Source organism: Macrobrachium nipponense, chromosome 18 (assembly GCF_015104395.2).
Source record: "Macrobrachium nipponense isolate FS-2020 chromosome 18, ASM1510439v2, whole genome shotgun sequence".
Taxonomy (NCBI): domain Eukaryota; kingdom Metazoa; phylum Arthropoda; class Malacostraca; order Decapoda; family Palaemonidae; genus Macrobrachium; species Macrobrachium nipponense.
This window is the reverse complement of record NC_087211.1, coordinates 78,414,217-78,433,984: the sequence shown is the minus strand read 5'-3', so window position 1 is coordinate 78,433,984 and position 19,768 is coordinate 78,414,217. Positions and strand designations below refer to the sequence as shown.

The 19,768-nt window shown below is 39.8% G+C and overlaps 1 protein-coding gene across 29 annotated transcripts in view; it reads right to left on the bottom strand.

The window, feature by feature from the left end:
• Positions 1 to 19,768, bottom strand: part of LOC135197228 (calcium/calmodulin-dependent protein kinase type II alpha chain-like) — a 751,907-nt gene that overhangs the window by 116,017 nt on the left and 616,122 nt on the right. For 4 of the 29 annotated variants that reach the window (XM_064224298.1, XM_064224302.1, XM_064224296.1 and 1 more), the window contains exon 15: positions 13,659 to 13,715. The exons of the other annotated variants lie outside the window; for them this stretch is intronic. In XM_064224298.1, coding sequence (XP_064080368.1) covers positions 13,659 to 13,715 — 57 coding nt within the window. The remainder of the gene's footprint in view (positions 1 to 13,658; positions 13,716 to 19,768) is intronic. 29 annotated transcript variants of the gene reach the window in all.

The window sequence follows — 19,768 nt, the reverse complement described above, 5'->3', positions numbered from 1 at the left end:
CCATTCTGTAAAACAGCAAGAAACAATATAGAATTTAAGGAAGAACTTGTAGCTAAGTGTTGGAGGATATTACATGCTGATTGCAGTAAGGAAATGCCTACAAGTGCTGCTGTTAGTGAATTTAAGGCCGGCAGAGGTTGGTCTGAAAAATTCAGAAAGTGAACAGGCATACATAATGTGCCTACTTCAGTGACTAAGGACATGTTTGCAAAGTGGAGTGATGTAAAAGATTTTGAGGAGAATTATCATCCCAACAAAGATGTAATCTACATCTCCAACATCTTTAATGACAAAACTGTGTTCCACATTAGACAAATTTTTAAGAGACGCCAGAAAAAAATGTCTCTGGACAGTTTTGTTGTGTGACAGGGGTCCAGTGACTCAAGCTGATTCTAGTGCCAGTAAAAACTGAAAGTAACCCCAGATAGTGCCAGCATAAAACAAAGAGGAGAATTAACCCCAGACAGGTCCTTGATACCTGAATTCCTTCTGGAGGGGGATTCCCCTTCCAAACAATAACCTCTCCTTATCGCCTTCTCTCCGTCTTCCATACGCTAACAAGTCTTCCATAAATGTTCATCATTTGTTTCATTATTAATTTATATTTATTTCTCAGTTTTCCGTATGCAAAAAGGGATTTTGACGTAGGAAAAATCTATTTCTGGGCGAGGAAGCCGTGTCGCCCAGTAAAATATGTCTGCTTTAGCACTATTTCTAGTAAAATATTGCTATAATACCAGAGAACTGCTAAATTGGACATGTCAGAAGCTTCTGACTCGCTCACCTATATAAAAGGTGTCGGTATAAAACTGGGGCGAGTGTTAAACACTACCACAGCAACCCCTCCAATTAGCCTTTTCCTCATCAAAAGACCCTAAATACGGGGAGCCGACCCATAGGTCACACCTAGCTACTCCGTTGAAGGCGTCTGTGACGTCATACTTTTCGATAGCCATATTGTGTTCGTACGTTCGAATATAGCTATTTGTTCTTTTATTTTTATTCTTGGTTACGGATCGTCAATCTACCTCTTCACCCAAGTTAAGTACTGGTTCCGCCCTTTTTTCAATATTTAGAGAGTGAATTTGCCTTTCGTTTTGCCTTTATTTATGGATTTTATTAGGCAGTCACTTATAAGTAGCGGGGCGGGCGGCAAGTCGCCTTTAGGCTTATCCTTGAATTGTACCGATTCGAGTGGTCTTCCTCTCTGCTTAAGTAACTGTGATATTTCAGTACATATATTTATTTATTTCTTGGGTGGCAGTTTTTAGTCGATCCTATTTTCGTGTGTTAGTTTTGTTATTTTCATTATTTTCATGTTTTTCACGGGGGTCTTCATTCGAGCACGTTTCTTTATTTCGTGCACGGGAGCGACACGGCTGAGCCCAGAAATTATGTTTATTCCATATAAAAAAGGATTTTGACGTAAGGAAAAATCTATTTCTGGGCGATTGCTCGTGTCGCCAGCGAAATATCCTTTAATCTATTATTCTAGGGTAAATGTACTAAACACAATACCAAGAGAAAATAAAAAATAAATAAAGAAAAGGTCAGTATAACTGACTCGCTCACCCTCTAGGAGGGGGTGTCGGTATGAACACTAGGCGAGTGAGACCACTACACGAGCCAAATGCCAATAGAAATCTCCACTACAAAACCCTCCAAGAGGGGAGCCGTCCCACAGAGGGAGCAGCTCGTACTACTACTACGCCATCCCATGCTTGCGACTGCTGCGCCTCTAGTGGCCATCCTGAAGTTAGCAGACAATCTTGAGCGAAGGGATGGGTAGGGGGGGTATTCGCTGGCGACACGAGCCAATCGCCCAGAAATAGATTTTTCCTTACGTCAAAATCCTTTTTCTGGGCTCAGCTCGTGTCGCTTGCGCGAAATCGTACCAGAGAAACAGCCACAAGATTGTAAACAAAGCAAATAAAATATAATAAAACAAAATAGGTCTCAAATAAAAGATACAAAAATAAAAGAATGAATATAATTGCTAAAAAGATACAAGTACACAGTAAACAAAATCAGAAATATGCTTAAATTACCCTTAAATCTAATTATGTTAATAATACAAGGTAATTTACATAAATACAAATAGGTACAATGATTACCTATCATAATAAATCTGTGTAACAACATGTATCAAAATAGAAATAGCAATTAGTATAAATTATATATAAAATTTGATCAATGATAAAATAATATATCTTAGGAATGTATATGACTTAATATACAAAACCACCCGTAACCATTGTACTAAGATGTATCCCCTAGCATAAAAATAAGGGGATAACATCTATGAGATCAGTATGGTAATTAGATTTGAGTGTCCTAACCAGACAAAAGGGGTGGGCACTATACAATCATAAAGCAGCTAAGACACAAGGTGAATATTAATGAACAAGGCAGGAATAGACGAACTGTTGGGTGAGGCAGGTAGAAAGGAGGACTGAATCTTCTACTATAATCTAGCTAGAGTCAGGGGAAACTATGTTACCCGCTGCTACTGCTGGGAATTTCAGAGCTTCCAAGGACTTAAGGTAGTGACGTTTGAACACTGTCGGCGATTTCCATCCGGTATACTTCTTTAAATCAGCAAAATTCATATGTTGGAAGTAATTAATTGAGGTGGCTACTGCCCTGACATCATGTGCTTTTTGGAAAGGAGTCAGGATTGGCTTGTTTGATTAAAGTACAGGAGTTTGTGCCTGATGCCTTTAGTGGATAAAGTGCCACCTTTTGCCCTCCTAAAGAGGGGTCCCGATGAGGAAGGAGGAGGTCCTCCTGGATAGAAAGGCTCGCAAGGTTTGAAAAACCGGGCAAAGGGAAAAACATCTTGTGGAAGGGGTAGTACCTTCCAAGGTTCCCACCTCATCAAAGGATCTTCATTCTTTGCTAAAAAGCTACGTTCCGGAGAAAGTAGCACTTCCCCTGTGGGAAGGAATTGAACATGATCCGGATCTCTGGATAAAGCCGACAGTTCTGAAATTCTTGCTCCTGAAGCTAGACTTAACAAAAAAAAAGACGAGTTTTTCTTAGGAGCATCATAAAACGAGCATGTGTCATTATCGGTTTCGGAAGCCAGTTTTAGAACATCGTTTAAGAACCATGAAACTGACGTAGGCTGACCGAGGGCCTAAGTCTAGCACATGCTTTAGGAATAGACGAGAAATAGGTATCTGTCAAGTCTATGTTAAATCCAAATTGAAAATATCTTTTCAATGCTGACTTGTTTGTCGTAATCGTGCTAGCTGCTAAACCTTTTCAAATAAAGATCTGAAAAAGGAAATAGCAGAATTAACTGTCATGATTCTGATATCTGACTCTCTCAGGAAGATTGCTAACTTTTTGACGGCAGCATCATACTGCCTCAAAGTTGAATCCCTTTTATCGGATTCCAGGAAAAGAATATTCTGAGGGTCAATATTCGCATCCTCTTTTTGCCGCAAACTTCATGAAATCCATGAGTTAGGGTTTTGAGAATCCCTGAGGAAGCGAACACAGTCTTCGTTTGTACTGACTGGGAGAGCTTGGGACTGGGGATCCGAAGGGGACGAAGGCCCAGTTTCCAGGATCAGAGGATACCAATTGCTCTTCGGCGGCCAGTCTGGGGCTACTAGAGCCACTTGACCCCTGAATGTCCTGAGTTTGTCTAAGACCTTCATAAGGAGATTCACTGGGGGGAAGACGTAAATCTTCTCCCAGTTGTTCCAGTCCAGAGCCAGGGCGTCCGTGGCGTAAGCCAGAGGGTCCAGGTTGGGGGCTACATAACACGTAGTTGTGGTTCGCTTGTGATGCGAAAAGATCCACCTGTAGCCCTGGGACTCTTTGCCAAGGATCCATTGGAACGAACTCTCGTCTAGAGACCATCCGATTCTAGGGTACTGATCGGGATAGGGCGTCTGCTATGACGTTTCTTACTCCAGCTATGTGGGTGGAGGAAAGATGCCAACTGAATTTGTCTGCCAGGGAGAAGATGGCTATCATGACGTGATTTAGATGACTGACTTGGAGCTCCTCGGGTTTATGCAATGTATCCCATACCACTGCGCTGTCCAAGACTAGCTTTATGTGGGAGTACTTTGGTGGGCGTAATCTTTTCAGAGTCAAGAAGACTGCCATTGCTTCCAGTACGTTTATATGGAACTGACGGAACTGGGGTGACCAGATTCCTTGCACCTTTTTGACTGATTGGGAGTACCCTCCCCAGCCGCTTAAGGACGCGTCTGTGTGGATGGTAATCCCTGGTGGAGGGAACTGAAGAGGGACTGACATGACAGATTCTTGACTTTTGCCCACGGCCGAAGCCGGTTCTTTAGAATCAGGGTACTGAGGATAGCTTGTCCCTGGACCTGACTTCGCTCGAGAGCGCCAGATCCTGGTTAGATCTTTCAGTTTGGCTTTCATTAAGATGTTCGTTACTGAAGCAAACTGGAGAGAGCCGAGGATCCTTTCCTGAGCTCTCCTTGATGCTAGTTTGTGACTCAAGAAATTGCTTGACTGACTTCGCTATTTCTTTCCTTTTGGTGGATGGAATCGACAGAGTGTGAGGATAGATTCCATTGAATGCCTAGCCACTGAAAGTTTGACTCTGGGGTGAGTCTGGACTTGGATCTGTTTATCTTGGAATCCTAGATATTCTAGGAATTGGATCACTTTCAGTGTGGCGTTGTTGCATTCTTCGACTGATGGGGCCCAGATCAACCAATCGTCGAGATACGCTACTACCATAATCCCTTGAGCTCTGAGCTGTTGCACTACTACTTCCGCTAGCTTCGTGAACACCCTGGGTGCCACGTTGAGTCCGAACGGAACTACCTTGAAGGAGAACGTCTGGTCTCCTATCTTGAATCCCAGATAACGGACGGAAGTGTCTTGCAATAGGGATATGATTAGTAGGCGTCTGTAAGATCGATAGAGGTGGTGACGGCCCCACGGGGAAGTAAGGTCCGCACCTGAGATCGTGAGCATCTTGAACTTGTCGCAGCGTATGGCTAAGTTTAAGCGGGACAAGTCTAAGATTACCCTTCTTTTGTTTGAGCCTTTCTTTGGGACGCTGAACAAGCGACCCTGAAACTTTAATCTCTTTGACTTGACTATAGCTCCTTTCTGAAGGAGGTCCTTTGCGTATTCTGTCAATTCCTTGGAAGGAAGTTTGACGGAAAGGTCTGGCTGGAGGTGGGTTCGTCAACCAGCTCCAACCCAGCCCTTTTGACACTATGCTCTGCGCCCACTGGCTGAAGTTCCACCGGTGGCGAAAGTGAAACAGCCTCCCTCCTACCTGAAGTTCCTCATTGGTTCTGGTAACCCCCTCGACCTCCTCTGAAGTGCTTTCCCCTATTGAAGGGGCCTCCGATCCTCTCCCACGAAAGGACCGCTTACCTCTGCCTCCCTTGTTCGAGCGGTCATACTTCTGAGAAGCTTGACTCTCGAAGGCTGGATTGTAAGCTGGAGAGATGGCGTATGAGGTGGAGGGTTGAGGCTGAGGGGATATCACATAATAGGCTGTGATTGACCTTTAGACGTGGAGGGCTGAGCTGTCTGCACTAACGGCACTGTAGGAACTTGTTGAGGGAAGCGCGGCTGCTTCTTTTGGTAAGGTTGGAAACGTCTAGGTTTCCTTTGTCCCTTACCTTTTGGTGTCAAGTCTTTGCCTTCTCCTAGCCGAAAGACCCCAACGGTCCTTAAGGCTTTGGTTCAACCTCGTAGCTTCCGCTTGTAATTCCTTTACCATAGCCTCTGGGAAGAGATCTGCGCCCCAGATGTTGGAAGAAAGTAACCTATTCGGTTCATGCCGAATGGTTGCCTCTAGCAATACATGCTTTCTACAATTTGTTCTAGCCGTGGCAAACTCGAACATGTCTGACTGCACCGTTTGAGTCAGGGCTTTGGTCATAAGCTTAAAATTGGCTCTGAACCATAAGCCATGGTTGCTACCTCAGACATAGCCATCAGGTTGATTGACCTGGCTAGTCGTGTTTTCGAGTCAAACTCCGCTTGAATAAGACTATCAGGGAGCCTGGGCAGCTTTTCACCAAACTGCTCCATAGCACAGTCAGGTTTGAGTTTGCCGGCTGTGAAGGTGTTAGGCAAGTCCTCCATAATCTCCAATTGAAGAAGGGAGCAACGGAGAAGTGGGGTCTGCTTCTTTCAGCTGAGGCATGGGTTCCCTTTCTGAGCTGCTGAGATGGTCGACCTCGCTATCTGGTAAGGAAAGGGAGCGGGTACCTTCGTCCATCGTGAAAATGGTAAAGGGACTTTTGAATGGTTGAATCTTAGTATTCGAACAGTCCCATGTCCGTCTAGACATCTAAGCCATTCTCGTTGGGCCTGGTCCCGAGAATAGAGGACTGTCCTCCTTTGTACCCTGTTCATCTCTAACCATAGCCGCAGGCGTGAGCCTAGCGTAACCTATGAAGGGAGGCTGTAGGCCTTCCGGGTAGAACTCGAAGTCCTCTATTCTTCGAGTTCCAAACCTCCGTATGGAGATGAGACCATCTTGGAAGGGAGCGTAAGACGCTACTCTCCAAGGATTGTTCATGGAGAAAGCGGGCAGCGAGTCATACGGGGGAAGCTGAGATCCGCTAGTGTTAGAGGTTGAGGGAGAGGCAAGAGGGGCTTCTCTTAGGCCGGCTATAATCGTGTCCTGAGAAGTTATCCTGTCCGACAGGCGAGATATCATATGTTCCATACTTGTCTTAAGGGAGCCTACCAAGTCACCCACCTGTTGCAACAGGCCAGCACTGGTGTCCAGAGCCGGAGCTGCTGCGGAGGTGGAGGGGAGACTTTGAATAGGCACCAAAGGTAGTGGAACTGGTGATACTGCCGGGGTGCGGGATTTTCTCCTTAGGCTTACTTTTTTGAGGACTTTGAGCCGGAGCTAGACCCTTTAGACCTGTCTGGGCCGGGATTACGAGCCGGAGACTTACGCGAAGAAGAAGACGAGGACGTCTTCTTCGAGGACGATGACGTCCTAGTCAAGGTCATATGCTTAGACTTGATCTTAGGTCTAACCGAAGCCTCTGGGGAAGTATATAACTCATCACCGGTAAAGCCTGGGAAGGATGGTGAAGTTGCAGGGGTAGAAGAAACAGTCAATCCCAAGGGGGACCCTTGGGTACCTGCATTACTTACCTCGACCAACAGGTCGTCTATACCTACCATAGGTTCAACATTTATATCCAGGGTTGCGACATCCGTGGAGATATCCTGGTCTTGTTCAGTTAAGGAGGCCGCCAGCTGTTGTTGGATAAAGGCAATAGAAGGGTCTGCCTCTGCCGGGTCGACGTACCCAGTCGTCTTGCCCCCGGGGAAGATTAACAGAGCTAAACGCTTCTCCAGTATGTAGGGCTGACCCTTGGCGGCGTTCTTGCCAAAACCTCCGACCCAGGCCCGCAGGGTAGCCAATGCCGTATCTCTTACTGCCGGAGCCTGTAAGAGAGGGTATATTTTAGATTTAAGAATCACTTAAAACTAAAACTTAGAATATAACTTAAACTAGATGCCTTAAGTTAGAGTAATGATGAAAACTTAAGTACTAAAGAAGCGGAGCGGCATGCGGAGATGGAATACTTACGCCTTCCAAAAGCTGGCTCACCAGATCATAACATATGGTACACGTTTCATGGTACCAGACCTGGATGTCCCCGTGCGGAAGTCCGCTCATGGAGCATGGACCGGCAACTTCGTGTCCACAGGGGTCTTGAAGTGTAGCGGAACATCCCGGATGCTCACAGTTGGTGGCCTGTAAGTGGGAAGACACATGAGTATCTTAAAGGGGTAACACTTACAGACTAAGGACAAAAGAACTCCGTTACGAGGCGGAGCTCGGAAAAAATTTGGGCATAGCCCCTCCCTGCATTGCCTGAATAGGCTATAATCCCGGAGAGATCCGGTAAATATGAAGGGAGGGCGGGGATGGTTTAATTTAAGAAACTTAAGATAAACTTAAAGATAACTTAAACCTACATGCAAGTGAACCGGACTAGGTCCAGTGAAGCGGAGTGTAGTAACTCAGCAATACGGTACGGTTAGTAAAGACCTACTGTATGCTCCGGTCCAACTACGGTGGACTATACCCTTCCGCTGGATACCAGGACTCCGATAGGGAGGAGCTCTAGTAAGGAGGGAAGGCGGAGATGACATACCAGACTCGCGCAACCCGGAGCGACAAGGAAGTAACGGAGGGGGGGAAGGCCAGAGCCCCCCACAACGTACCACCCGGCCGAGCCGAGAAGCGGAGAGGTCGGAACCAGTCAGGGACTGTCGGACTCCCAGGCCCCTCCGGTGGAGGGGGAGGGGGAGGCAGGCTCGGGCATGCTGGCGAGCAAGGACAGACGACCCACCCCCGCCCGACTCTATGGGAGAGCGGGAGAGGGGGGGAGGGGGACTGGTAGGCGACTGGCTAACTCGCGATCACGTAGTGACCACGAGGCGGTAAACTAAGATACGGTAACCAAGCCTAGGCCAACCAACTGATCAGATAGAAGCTATCGGGAAGCAACTAGAACTGAAAAGCGGTAGCATATAGGCCCATAGGGCTAAAACCAACTGATCAGAGAGAAGCTATGAGGAAGCGACCGAGCTGCTCAACGGCGTATACTAGGCTCTACGAGCCATGACCTAGGCTAAGCCAGACGCCAACTAACCTAACAATAACAAAACATACAAATATAATATATAAAAATAAATGAAAGAGAAGGAAGGTAAAATAGCAGGAGAAAAAATCCAGGAGTGTGCGACTAGCCCGAAGGCAAGTCTACCACTCAAAGCTAGTCAGGGGCCGATACTAAGAACCTAGACTAGGGTCTGGATAGAAAAAGCCTACATAAGGTGAAATACATACTTGTATAACAACTTGAGTAGACCTAATAACACGGATAATCCAAATAGAGCGTAGAATAATAAGGGATGTTCTAGGTATGGGAGACCAAGAACGAACCCAGCATGCGGCAGGACCATGGCTGCCATGCTTCCAGCCCCCGAGAACGTATCTATACTAAAAACGGCAAATACCGTCTCGGGGACGGAAAAAACTCGCTAACCGTAAATACTGAGTACTTAACTTAGCTGCTGCAATAGCTGCACGCTCCATTATCGAAAATCCGAAGAAAGGGCACAAAAATCACAGAGAGAAAAATAACACGTGCGACTCGTGTGAGCTAACTGAAAAGGATGGCCACTAGAGGCGCAGCAGTCGCAAGCATGGGATGGCGTAGTAGTAGTACGAGCTGCTCCCTCTGTGGGACGGCTCCCCTCTTGGAGGGTTTTGTAGTGGGAGATTTCTATTGGCATTTGGCTCGTGGTAGTGGTCTCACTCGCCTAGTGTTCATACCGACACCCTCCTAGAGGGTGAGCGAGTCAGTTATACTGACCTTTTTCTTTATTTTATTTATTCTCTGGTATGTGTTAGTACATTTACCCTAGAAATAATAGATAAAGGATATTTCGCGCAAGCGACACGAGCTGAGCCAGAAATGTATTTTTGATCACATTTTTGGGGTCTGGAACTCATTAATTGTATTTACATTTTTGGTTTTTATACGTTTCGGACTTTGTGGGAAGTTTTAGAACAGATTATGTACAGAAACTGAGGTTCCACTGTACATGGTTTTTGTGATATAGACAGTTCCAGAGTTATTCTTAATAGCATGGTTCTTTTCAAGTGTTAAAGGAAATACATTCATGTGGATCTACTTTCAACGGGTATTACTCCACCGGTAGTGATGTCACAGGTGTCGAGAAAATTGTTGTGCCGCTTGTCTTTTTTCCAAAAGAAATGCGCAATTACTTTTTCGTAAAGGCAAGACTTTTAACAAACAATTTAAAACCTTAGAGATACTGATTTTCTATAGTTTTGGTATGACTCCAATAATTACTATTGCTTTTGTTTATATAACAACTAGCTAGCTTGTAGACTACATAACCTTTAACTAGTGCTTGGGAATAGACAGGGTAATCAAAGGTTATGGAATCTGTAGAAATGCACCTTTAGCCTTGTCTTAGATGAATTAAGAATCATTTGTGTGTCAATCCTTTGAAGGAATTGTATATTAGTAATTGTGAATTAATGTTTCAATACACTACTACTATTTTATGGATATGACCCACTGATCATGTATACCTTACACCATACTAGGGACACACACTTGTGGCCATTTAGGTTTGTGTTAATTTGAAGTGTTTACTGCCTATACACAGTGATATAGGTAGCTGTAGCTAACATAAGGTAGTTTTCATGAAACAGACGGAAACAAAAGTTCATCTTGTTCCTTGTATAACTATTGGGCGACTATTACACAAGACCTACACATTACCTGTGCCACAGCAAATTGCTCAGTCTGCCTTTTGCCTGTGGAAATAGCTCATAACTACCTGCCATGAGCCAACCTCTGGGGGGAATAAAGGAGAACTTGGTTGAAACTGCTCTTGGCATTAAGTGTAAATGATGAAAGAGCTATTTTTTAAGTTATCTCTATGAGTTATAAGTTTCAATAGGAGTATGGAAAAAGGAGACCACTGTACATTGTTCGGACAGAACGATGGCTGTGTTTCCATCCCTCCACAAGCAGAATCCACATCTGGGTCAATGCTCCAAAAGCAGTGGATTCTAGGAACTACATACCACTTCAACTCCTTTGATGGAGACAAAGGGTCTTTCCTTGGGAGAGGGGTAAAAATTTTTACTAAAGGTAGTTCCAATTAGGCTTCCCAGTGCCATTTTTGGTAACACTTAGACCATCACACAGATAACAAAATAATTTTAATTTGACCATCATACAGATAACATAACTCCACTTTGACCATTACGTATACAGATAGCAAGATAATCAGACTGGGAAAATCCAGCATAGAAGTGATGATGAAAATATAAAAGGAATGAATCAGAAACAAGGGTATGTCATACTAAAAAAAAATCCAATTAATTCTAGCTGCCAGGAAGTGGTGGTGGATAATGCCTATAATGATGGCAAAACAGAAACCACCAAAAAACTTGCTGTACATGCAACTACAGTAATATATGGAACCAGTTGAAGGCCCTGTCACAGAACAAGGGACTGAGAAAGGCAAAGGTTGCTTTTTGGCACAAAAAGCTACTGATTCAGGGAGCTGTACATTTGAGGAATCACTAAATAGCAGTGTAATCTAGTCATATGATTATTGCTAAAAAGCTGTTAAAATGTGAAGGTTGACCATGTCACTACCTCAAACCCCAGAGATGATTTTGTTTAGTTATCCACTAAAAAAACTATATTAGGATTATCTTAAACTTTTAAAAAAATCCCAATATCCCCCTTGAAACACTTAAGGAATTGCATCTTTGACAGTTTTCAAGGACATGTTAGTGGTAATTCAAAATAATGTGCCAGACTCTAAAGCATACAAAATCCTCCATAACAGTGCAGTGACTTACTTATCCATCACTCACTAAGGACAAATTGTATTTGAACTTTGTCAACCTGAAGCACTGGCAGAACTACAATTAACACCTGTCATGAAATGTCAGAGCATTAAATCAAAGGACAGATTATATAACAGAACTGTATGAGTCAAAATAAAAATCTTTACTGCAAATTCATGGTATAATTTTAAATATGCTGGCAGTACTTAATTATCCTAACAACATTATGTCGTCAGAAAATTGTCTTTATGTGGATATCCACAGCAGGTTTGGATATATTTTCTCTACATTTGATCTGTAAGAATGTTCCACACATCTAATAAAATTATAAACAGAGAGCCATCAATTTGGCTTTTGGATGAATGTTTTGATCACATTTCTGGAATTTGAGCTTTCTTTATTCATCCAAAGTTCTAATACTGATATCCAAGATCCTAAATTTTCCATTAGTTAATCATCAAATTTTCATCATGAAGTACTAATCATATTTCTTAAACACCTAATGGCCTTATTTGGAAGTTTAGGCAAATGTAAAAGAATAGGATCAATGTTAAAAAATTGCTGAAGCTTCAATCATTTTAGATATTCTGGAATAGGGGTTGGTTCATTTCAAACCGTACAAATCCTAGTTACATACTTTAGCACACCCTTGACATTCCCATGTCAGGAGACTTAAAGATGGGATCACTAAAAATAATGCTTAGGTTCAGTACTCCTGTCCATTATTACTTCAACTTAGTAAAGACGAACACAATTTTTAAGCAGCCTTAGACATTTTTTATTGCCTGCATTATTTTACCTTTTTTTAATGTTTTCCTAAAAAAATTATTTTTCATTTATTTTCCTTTAAAAAACATACAATACAACTACAATGACGAGCTAAAAAATTCAGGTAAAAATGTTTATGTTTGGGCACAAATAAATCAATTAATTTCTCCAAATTATCCCATCTTAATTCGTTAAAAATTAAATCTGAAGGCTTCAACAAATGAACAAGAGGCTTTCCTTTTTATTGCCAGGTCAAACCATGCCTCAGAAGTGGTACTGCATCTCTGCCACCCAAAATTTAGATATCAGCAAGGCCAGCAATTTCACAAAATGCAGTACGTATTCATATCTACTAGTGTGTGTGTTATACTTATTTGATAATGCCTTTTCTCATTATTTCTATTAAGAATTGCCAGGGCATTTATTATGAATAAAAAATAACTGGAGTGCTTTCTGGTCTAAAGAATTCAAGGAACCCTGAACTAATCTCAGCAGAGTACTACATACTGGTAAATAAAAAAGTAATGAACTACATTCGAATAAAATGAGATATACAAAATAAAATTAAACATAAGTTTTTCAACAATCATAGCAGTTCATTGTGAAAAAGAAAAAGTTATGGTAAATACTATGACTACAGTTTATGTATGAATACATGTGATACAATAAGCAAATTGGCATGTGCAAGCGTTGTGTAAAGTGATGAAATTTGTGAAAAAAAGCATGTTTAAGAAAGTGAAAACTATATAATCAGTTGACTGAAACTAGTAAACTGGAAAGCAAGTACAAATGACACACTTACATTCTTGAAAAAATGTGGGAGCTTTTATTGAAATTCAGAAACCTTATTAGCAAAATTATCCTAAAAATAAAGAACTGCACCACCCAACCCTCTTCACAAGAAAATATCAGAAAAAATCTAAATTACAATGAGAAATAATGAAAGATAATACTGATAGGTAAAACATTTATAAATAATATCTATACCAGCCAAAATGGGTTGTTGTCCTATTTCAGTATGACAACAGAATGTTTGGGTCAGCATAACAAATGCTAGATGTTATGCAATCAGACACTGCTCACCAATTCTGTTATAAAACCAAGAGTTACTCTGATATAGCACTACATTGTAATTCTATCACAAATATCTAAAAAGTAATTAATATAAAAGCATTGTCAATACAGCCCAACAATGCATTTAAGAGTTGTACAGATCTTGAGCCCTGGGATGCTACTGAAATACTGTAAAATAGAAATAATAGCACAGAACATTATATAAAAGCTCTACAGTTCTTGCACTATGGGATGCTACTATATAATGTAAAAGAAACAGCAAATGTTACAAAAAGACAGATTATACTAGCTAAAAGGATAAGCTAACATTTCTCAGCATACCTATGCCATCTGGTTCACATCAAGCTAGCTGACATACCCAAAAATAATAACAGTGTCACTAACAACCTAGCTTTAGAGAAACTATGTTCACCTGTGCTATTCTGCATACCAATTATATCTGTAATGTTGTCAAATGTGGAATCACCATCTGTAAAAATAAGAAAAAGAAACAAAATCGCTCTCAATCCTAACTTTCCCAAACATCATCCCAAATCATTCTATATCCTAAAACAATAAAAAGTTCTTCATGTCTTTTTTCCCTGCATTGCCGCTAACTACCATATTTCCTAATAGAACTATGAACTATTCTGCCTGCTCATTTACCCAATAATCACTGTAAGATGTTTCACAGCTACCTTTCCTCTTGAAATGATAAAAAGTACACTTTCCTAACAATCCGGTCAAACCCATAAAAAGCAAAATTTATAATAGCTTTGTTTTAACACTCATAAAATCTTTGTTCGTAACTCATCTTACGAGGGAATAATGACTTATCCAAAGATAACACATATACAATAAATAAAATATAAATAAAAAATTAGAAAACAAAATTTGACAATACTACACAGCTCTAGCCTGACAAGTGGTTTTTCATTACATACCTAATTTAAATACCTATGAAAAAAAGTAACATGAAACTTGTACACTGATAGGTAATTTAAAATCTCATCTAATTAGGCTTCTCTGCTGTTTCTGGTATTCATGTACTATGTCTGATGTAATCCCCTTCAGAAAGATAAAAGGGAAATATGTCAGAACAAATGATCAACTATTCTTAGAAAGAAAATACGTACCTAACTTTAAGTTATAGGATACTGACTATGGTAGTTACATAAAATATGTAAGGCAATCTTACACAGCAATGTAAGTGTTTTACAGCATAAGCAGCTAAAACATAATTAAGATAGTATTCAATTTCCACATGTGTCGGCGATGCTTATTACTGAACTTGTAGTATGGAAGTGTATACAGGGGTGCATGTTTATAGAAGTCTTTTGATATAAAGTGCACTTCCTTGTATGAAGTAATTAATTCGATAGCAGAGCTACATTTTAAAGTTTCATGGCAATGGAAATGCCCTTATTAAAGAAGAAGCTTCTGCTTGATGAAAATCTATTACACTCATCCCTCCCTAGTACAAACCTTAGGTGCTAAAACAACTGAGTCCCTATATGTACACTGCTATTTCATGATTTATCTGGGGGACATGTGAAAAAAAAGATAGCAGTTTCAAGCAAGTTAGTAACAAAATGTGAAATGTAATATTCAACAGGAGGAAAAGAGAGCAAATAAAGAAACAAGGGCACAGTTCCCATAATAGCAAAGCTGCTATTGGTATATAAGCTGACCTGAAACTAACCATTGCAGCTCAAAGTACAGTGAATGTTTTAATTTTCTTTGATATTGTTAATCAATTCTTGACATATCTCCAGTACATATTATAAATGTAGATGGTAATATATTGGCTAGGTGGTGCTGGCATGGTAGTGGTGATGGTATTGATATACCAAGAACACATGACCTGGATGTTTAACCAAGGTTGTAGCTATGGCCTTAACTAAAATTTAGCTTGCTGGAGGTGAAAGTATTAGGTTCTCTGTAGGCTGGTGAAGGTCACCCACAATATAACATGAAAATATGCTGTATGCTTTATGATGTTTGCAAAACGGCAAGAATCCCCAAAAGGGGGGGGGGGGGGGGAAGGCCTTTAGTTGCACTTCATACGGTGCACTGTTTGGCATTACCTAAGGTTCTTTTTCTTTGCAGCATCCCTTTGGCACCTAGCTGCAACCCCTTTTATTCCTCTTACATTAACTTCATTCACATTCTTTTTTTTCCATCTTAATCTCATCCTTTACTAACAGTTGATTTATAGAGCAACTGTGAGATTTTCCTCCTTTTACACCTTTCAAACCATTTTACTGTCAATTTCCACTTAAGCACTGAATAAACTCATAGGTCTGAGCACTTAGCCTCTGGCCTCAATCCTGTATTCCATTCTAAAAGGGAAGAAGTCTTTGTATAGAGAACTGGTTGCGTTAGAGACTGTAACTCCTAGTCACAAATATTTATTAGATATGCATGATATTCTGCAACTACAATAGGTTATCTGCATGCTCCTTTGTAGATATACGTATATCATAATTACTAAAGAAGTATGTAGTACGTATATAAAATAAGAAATGGGTGAAAGTATCTGCAAGCTTGCATGGGGCAAGGTCTCCCCAAGTACATTTTTGGTAGCCTCAACCCTAAGAATGGATTCCTATTACAATATTTTCTCCGGCACCAACCCCACCCACCCCTGCCCCCCCAAAATTATAAGCCTTTAAAAGTGGCTACCAAAAAAAATTTCCTTTTCTTCCAGTAGGAACTAAAGCTATCATCTTTTAGATTTTTACAACATACTGAAATTCTTTCAATTATTTCTCTATCTATAAGAAGACTCAGCTTTGTTCAAATGCTTTGCTTCAGGTTCAATCATAACGTGAATAGGCATTGATCAAATTTATATATGACTTCTTAAGTTGTCTGGGATGTGAATTCATGATTAGTTGACCACAGCTCATTTTATAATGAGTAAAACCAGTTTAATTCATTACAGAAAACTAAGTATACTTGCTATCAAACATGATACAAGGCACTAAAGGAATATTAGGAATGTAAAATGGTGCTCGTAAATAAAATGCAAAACTTCTAACTTCTTGATCATAAAAGACAGCCCAAAAGTCTCAAATTTTACAGAATATATCTGCATTCTCCAAACTTCTTGATTTAAAGAAACATGGAAAATTTAAATATGAAAGTACTTTGTAACAAACCATCATCAACATAGATGCTTCATCAAATGGTTTACCTTGGACCTATATGTAGGTCACTCAGAACTTCTCGGCATTTATTTTTCAATCTCTTTTGATATCTGCAAAAACTGGGTTTCCAAATATTTAGTTTTCATTCCAACTTCCATTAAAGCTTCAGAGGTATGTACTTTTTTGTTCAGAGGTGTGTGTACTTTTTTGTTATCAGCACACAGAAAACCAAAACCTTTGCCAATACAGTATTAATATATATTCATAGCCAAAAGCCTGGCAAAAAAAAAATGGCTTAAACATTCATGGTAGAAAGCTCCACAGTTCCAGTCAACAAACTGTGGATGTCAGATCTACAGGAAGACTTATTCTTGAAAATTTTCTAGTCAGGTGATAGGAAAGGTCACTTACAAGACATAGCACTTCTTGTTTATTCACAAGTCCTAAAATAAAAGTTTTTTTCTTTAAGGAACTACACTTTACAGAGACCAAAATATCATTCTTTTTTTTTAATGGTCCTTCCATCACAAGGCTTCAATTAATTACTTCATACCCTCTATACAAATTATACTATGGATGCCCTGTGCTAGAACAATTTCTCACATGTTTTAAGGTCAGTCTCACAGGAAGGTCAATGATCATACCAAGGTTCATGACTTCTTGTCTCTCTTACAATCAGAAGAGGATCTATTGACAACCTAAGAAGATCAAAAGTTCTCAGCTTGCACCTTACTATATCTCATTCTGCACATTAGATATCATAAACATCCTTCTCAATTATAAATGTTTTTGCATCAGGTTTCTTTTTTTTCATTACTATGGGTTTATACATACAAAGTAAGATCCCTCCTCTCTTCTCTGTTCTGTTCTGTGCTCTTTCTGCTTTGCACATCAATTTTAGGCCTTCATCTATCCTTTTCTCAAAGATTTCCTGTGTTGCATGGGCTTTTCTATTTGCTCTAGCAATGTTTCTCAGGCACTGAAAACCTGCTTGCTCTACATAAGTATTTTCTAATCCCACAAGAGCAACATGGCCATTTTACAGTTGATCTACAGGCCTATAGTTTCATGATTAAACGGTTTTGATTCCTTCAGAAATATTTCTGAGATTTAACACAGGGTCATCAAATGATGAACAATGTCATTATAGTTTCTGAATGATGTACCAATCAAGAACAAAAACCACCTCAGTCAAGGAAATTACAGCATAAACAATTTTCATCTGCTTCTTTCAGGCTTTGCAGTAGTTTCATGTCTTGGATTAGAGAATTCTTTATCTTTCTAAACAGCACTGATCAAAATGTGGCACCATGACATGAAAATGATTTTACTTTTACTTTACAATTTCTTCCTACTCCTACTTCCTACTTCCTACCAAAAAGGTCTCCCTCTTATCTTACCTCCTTACTGTCAAAACACAAAATTTTGGAGGCACATTTTATCATCATCAAACAATACAGTATTTTGTCAACATCCAACCCAAAGTTCTAGCCATCAGAGAAAGGAATTGTGTTAATCATCCAGCAACATCTAGGTCACTCAAGCAATTCTGTCAGCTTTGATCAATATCATGCCCATGATATGACCCAAATGCTCAGGCCTTAATGTTTGGATCCTTAGACTGGAGTAACTTGGTCAATGGACCAAGACCTAGTGAACAGAGGTGACATAGTCAACAGACCCAAGAAGTAGTGTGACGTTACAGAATCAACAGTAATTGTTCCATAACATACTCATAGCTTTGTTTTGTCTCTGGCTTCAACCAAGAAAGAAATGATTCCATTTAAAAATTTCTTCAACGCAATGGATATTTCCTCATTGCTGTACAGAAGAGTACAAATTTTAATCAAGTGTCCTTAAGCACACCCTTCTAACTATCCAGGAATGACCACTGACATATTTGCCTCTTTATAGTCACATCAAAATATGAAAGAAGCATTCAACATAAGATGAAAATGTAACACAAAGAGCCCAGTGTCCTTTGTATATCTAAAATAATATTGAACTTGTGCTCAGAATTTACTAGATATTACAATTACAGTGGATGGATTTTTTCTGCACAGCACTTTGGTACTTTTTGTGGTTTAAAAGTAAGCTTTCCATGTTATCTTATTACTTATGTAACTGCATATATCATAGAATTGTGCAATGTTTTCTGACTTATGTAACAACGCTGGCCATATATTTGTGAAATAACACATTTCTAACTTACTAAAATCCTCTAATGTCTCAATCTGACATTACCTAAACTATTTTTTCTTCATGTACTGCTAATATTCTTGCCTGCCATTAAAATAAGATTATGATATAAATAACCGTAATTTGACACTTGCTATGAAAAGTCAATATCATAATTTTATCTTACTGTTGCTATAGCAATATTAGTCACTGGCAAGGAGCCTAAAAGCACTAAATCATGCATATTCACCTTCTGCTCATTTTACTGTAACCACCTTTTCAGATATTCAACTCATTTTGTCTTCAAATATTATTGAGGTATTTTCAATGGTGAGGGATAATATTAGTTTGCAGATAGCAACATTCAAAGTTTTGGAATCATTCTAAATATCAGAGAAAATAGGTCGCTTAATCATCCCTACTCTCTTTTCTGATTACATTACAACTTGGGATGGTTACTCTTCCATAGCACAGTTGTGGAATAAATGTTACAAATGATAGTGGAACAAGAGAGAGATTTGAGTCTAGTGGGCAAGACAAAAATTAACAAATGAAGCACAAAAGAGACTTGTGTAGATTGCTAAAAGCTATGCAATGTATGGTAATACAGGAATAATAGAGCTAAGTCTTCTTTACAGAAGAGAAATACATAGGTTAAATCTACATAAAAGAAAATGAGGAGAGTACTGAACGAGGGCAATCTAAAATACAAGATGAAGTAGAATAAAACTAAAAAGAAAATTGTATTTATAGGTGTGGAAAGAAGAACTATTAGTATTAACTGTGGTTCTAAGGTCCCATATAGAAACTGGAAGACAATGTTTACTCGGGTACTTTGTGAGTATAACAAAATTAAAAATAAAGGAAAGACTGGAATGGTGAAACAGGTTTTGCTATCCTGTAAGTGTGTTTGAACACTAAATGAATGATATATAACTGCATAGTATGTAAGGAGTTGAAGTGGTGCTGATGAAGCTCATGTAGGACTAAAGGTAGTTTTATGCATGTAAACAAGGAGTTTCTTCCTTTTTTATGAGTTAAGAAAATATATGTATACGTACTATAGCCATTAACTGCTATCTCGTTTTCTCTAAAACCATCTTCTTTCAAGGCATGGCTATACACTGAATAAAGCTTGTGTGGTGAAAAACATACATAAACTTGCAATTCTAAAACCAAACAAACAGAAAGTGGCCCTCCCATAAGTGACAAT